We start from the raw sequence: 3270 nt of genomic DNA, 5'->3' as shown, positions 1-3270 counted from the left end.
TGGGGCTCCAGAGTGATTAGTCAAATTGCATTTGCGGCTTAAAAACTTCCGTCACTCCCATGACCAAATATGGCATATTTCCGATCACCAATTTCCAGGGTAGGGTTGTACCAGCTGTGCATAAGTTCTCTTGTAAGTTAGGACATAAAGTTCACACTAAGGGCTTAGTAACTACTAGTCAGTTTGTAACTAAATCAGTGTTTAATTTGGTTGCACCACCTGTTCTTAAGGCAAGACTTAACCAGTAGGTTGTAAACTCTCTGTAAAGTAATGCGTAGTCGCATATTATGACGTTTACCTGTATTTATCCAATAAACAGCCTTCATATTTGTACACAGAAGTATTAAAAAGCCATGAATTTCAATTTGATCTTGTTAAGGTTGATGTTCAAACCTTGTTTGCTCACTTAACTCTCAGCTGTAATAAATGATATCCCCATTAAAATACGATACATAATAAAAGTAGATTTGATAAATAGTATATTTGCCCTGTGTAAATAATATATAGGGACTGTATCTAAAATAAATAAGGGGTGATAAATAAATACTAATACAACAGGCTGGAAAAAATAGACATTTATTCATTTTAATATCCTATATATATTTTGAATGTGTTGAAACTTGACAAAGGGCGACACACCCTGAAAACTGCACTGTTTGAACGGTTTCATGCTGAAGAGCCGCTTAAGTCAGTTATTTTTCCTCTCTCATAAATGTAAATGAGTGTAAATGTCATGAGCAGTTGCTGAGATGAGACGGGAGACGTAGGATCTATATGCAGGCTTTAATAAAAATGACAGTGTAACAAACAAATGGGAACTCAAAACAAAAAACTGACAAAAGAATGCAAAAACTAAAGGGTATTTATACAAACAGAACTAATTGAGAAATGGAAAACAGGTGAGAACAATGAGGAACAGATGGCAGTGATGAGGGCAGTGCATACCGGGTAACGTAGTCCGGGGGATACACTTCAAAATAAGAGTCCTAGGAAACACGAGGGAGACAGACTGTGACATAAACCCCCCCACCCCCCCTTTTAAGGGGTGACTCCTGGTGCCCCAAAGATGGCTGAGGAGGGCAGGAAGATACAGGTGAGGAAGGAGACCCAGAAGATGACCAGGTGGCCAGGGAGGAGACCCCAGGGTAAGGATTGGGTTCGGAGGTCTGGGGGGGGCCGCCTCAGGGCCGGGACTGGGTCAGGAGGCCTGGGAGGTGGCCACAGGGTGGGGACAGGAGGCAGCCACAGGGCTGGGACTGGGTCAGTCGGCGGAGATGCTGGAGGAGGGGCGGGCGGAGCCACTGGAAGACTCTCTGGAGGAGCAGGCGGAGCCGTGGATGCAAGTTTTGGCCCGGGGTTCCCGCCATAATCCACCGTGTAACGGCAACCGCAACGTTCCAGAGCCTTCTCCACATATTCACAGAGGGTCCAGTGAGGATCAGCCGGAGGCATCAGTTCCTTCAGTGCACCATTCAGACTGGTCCGGAAGAAAACCACCAGAGAGCAGTCTGGATAGTGCACTAAATTCGCTAATTCTAAAAACTCACAGACATGATCCTCAAATGGACGGTCCCCTTGCTTGTGTAGCAGGATTCGGACAGCCGCTAGATCCATGTGGGTTAGTTCTTCTGTCACGAGCAGTTGCTGAGATGAGACGGGAGATGTAGGATCTATATGCAGGCTTTTATAAAAATGATGACAGTGAAACAAATAAACAGGAACTCAAAACAACAACAAACAAGAACTAACAAAGGAATGCAAAAACTAAAGGGTATTTATACAAACAGAACTAATGAGGGACTGGAAAACAGGTGAGAACAATGAGGAATAGATGGCAGTGATGAGGGCAGTGCATACTGGATAACGTAGTCTGGGGGAAACACTTCAAAATAAGAGTCCTAGGAAACATGAGGGAGACAGACTGTGACAGTAAATGTCAACATCATAATGTCTGCCGAAAGGATTGATGTCTGTCACGCACAACTTGAGCTCATTGATGTCATTAAATGAGTCTGCTTTTTTATTCCAAGCATTACTCCTGGTCGGAGGCTTCTGAAATATTTAGTTTATACATAGGGTTACGTTCTACCTAAGTTTAATGGTGTAACGCTCAAATATTTAGTAGTGCGTAAATTGTGACTTAGTGCCCATTTACGCCACAACTAGGCGAAGCTGTAACTTACGTATAGCTGGTGCAACCGGCCCCTGGGCCCTACACCAGCCAAGCAACTGACATTGAGATAAATGGGAGTACTAAAAGATAGTTTTCTCCAGGTATTATTGACCTCCTTGCAATCAAATGACTGCAGTTGAATTATATCTCAAATGGTGAGAAATAAAAGAGACAAAGAGAAGCAAGGAGAATGCCTCATGTTCATTTTAAAAAAAATTGAAAGTGAAGTGAAAAGGTAAAGTAGTCTCAGCTCAATTTAACACATTTTACCATGAATAAATACGCAGAATTCTGCAGATTTCGCCCCTTAAAATCAGTACAGAACATGCAAAAAAGTCTTCAGATTCTGCCTGGGCCTGTTTATGACCAAAAAACAGAAACAGAGAAAAAAAATAAGAGACAGAGAATAGACTTATTCTAACAGATAATACAGTTCACACACACACACACACACACACACACACACAACTGACAGTAAATGTAGAGAACATCTTACCTCTTAACCAGACCTTGAGGGAAAAAAAACTCTGTTCTGCCTGAGGAATGAAAATCAGATCAAGCAAATGGAAAGAAACACCTCATTTTTTCCATGAAATCATCACTCTGAGTTGTGCCAGAGAATTTTGATTATTTGTTTATGACAAGAAAGAGAACAAGACTTGGCAACTTGGCATGTTGTCGAGTAAATATGTGGTCTAATAAAGAACAGAATTACTCTGAATTTGAGTTTGGATGTAATGCCATGTCTGATGGTCTGACATTAATTTAACTGTCTCTTATGTCACGGTAAATATTAACATTTCAGCAAGTGGAACTGGTCCTAGACCAGTGTAAACATGATGTCTCTCCTAACAAGTTAGAATGGGCTCCAGGCCAATATTAATAGCATTAAAGTGCTTGTAAAAGAACATGCTAGTCTAATGGCCCCGATTTTGCCAAGTGCACCTGCAAAAGTGTACATAAACACACAGACACACACACACTTACATATAATTAAGCACATCAAACCTGGAAACATTGATACATCTTTAGAACACTCATGGTCTGGTATGTACTAGTTAGTGTTGTGTTGTTTTTCTTCCAATATTGACCAACAC

General features: G+C 41.5%; 1 protein-coding gene across 1 annotated transcript; it reads right to left on the bottom strand.

Annotated features, from left to right (window-relative positions):
* Positions 1-1038: 1038 nt before the first annotated feature.
* LOC127411697 (WAS/WASL-interacting protein family member 3-like) lies at positions 1039-2699 on the bottom strand. The gene is made up of 3 exons (XM_051647402.1): positions 2670-2699; positions 2444-2529; positions 1039-1681 (listed from the first exon to the last, which is right to left on the bottom strand). Exon 3 carries the CDS (start codon positions 1612-1614, stop codon positions 1039-1041), a length of 576 nt encoding a protein of 191 aa, XP_051503362.1. The 5' UTR covers positions 1615-1681; positions 2444-2529; positions 2670-2699.
* Between the last annotated feature and the right edge of the window lie 571 nt (positions 2700-3270).

The sequence above is a fragment of the Myxocyprinus asiaticus genome, chromosome 21 (assembly GCF_019703515.2).
Source record: "Myxocyprinus asiaticus isolate MX2 ecotype Aquarium Trade chromosome 21, UBuf_Myxa_2, whole genome shotgun sequence".
Taxonomy (NCBI): Eukaryota; Metazoa; Chordata; class Actinopteri; order Cypriniformes; family Catostomidae; genus Myxocyprinus; species Myxocyprinus asiaticus.
This window is presented reverse-complemented; position numbering and strand designations above follow the sequence as displayed.

Bases quoted from the DNA above. Each gene is read 5' to 3' on its own strand.
- LOC127411697 (XM_051647402.1), bottom strand. From the start codon at position 1,614: ATGGATCTAGCGGCTGTCCGAATCCTGCTACACAAGCAAGGGGACCGT.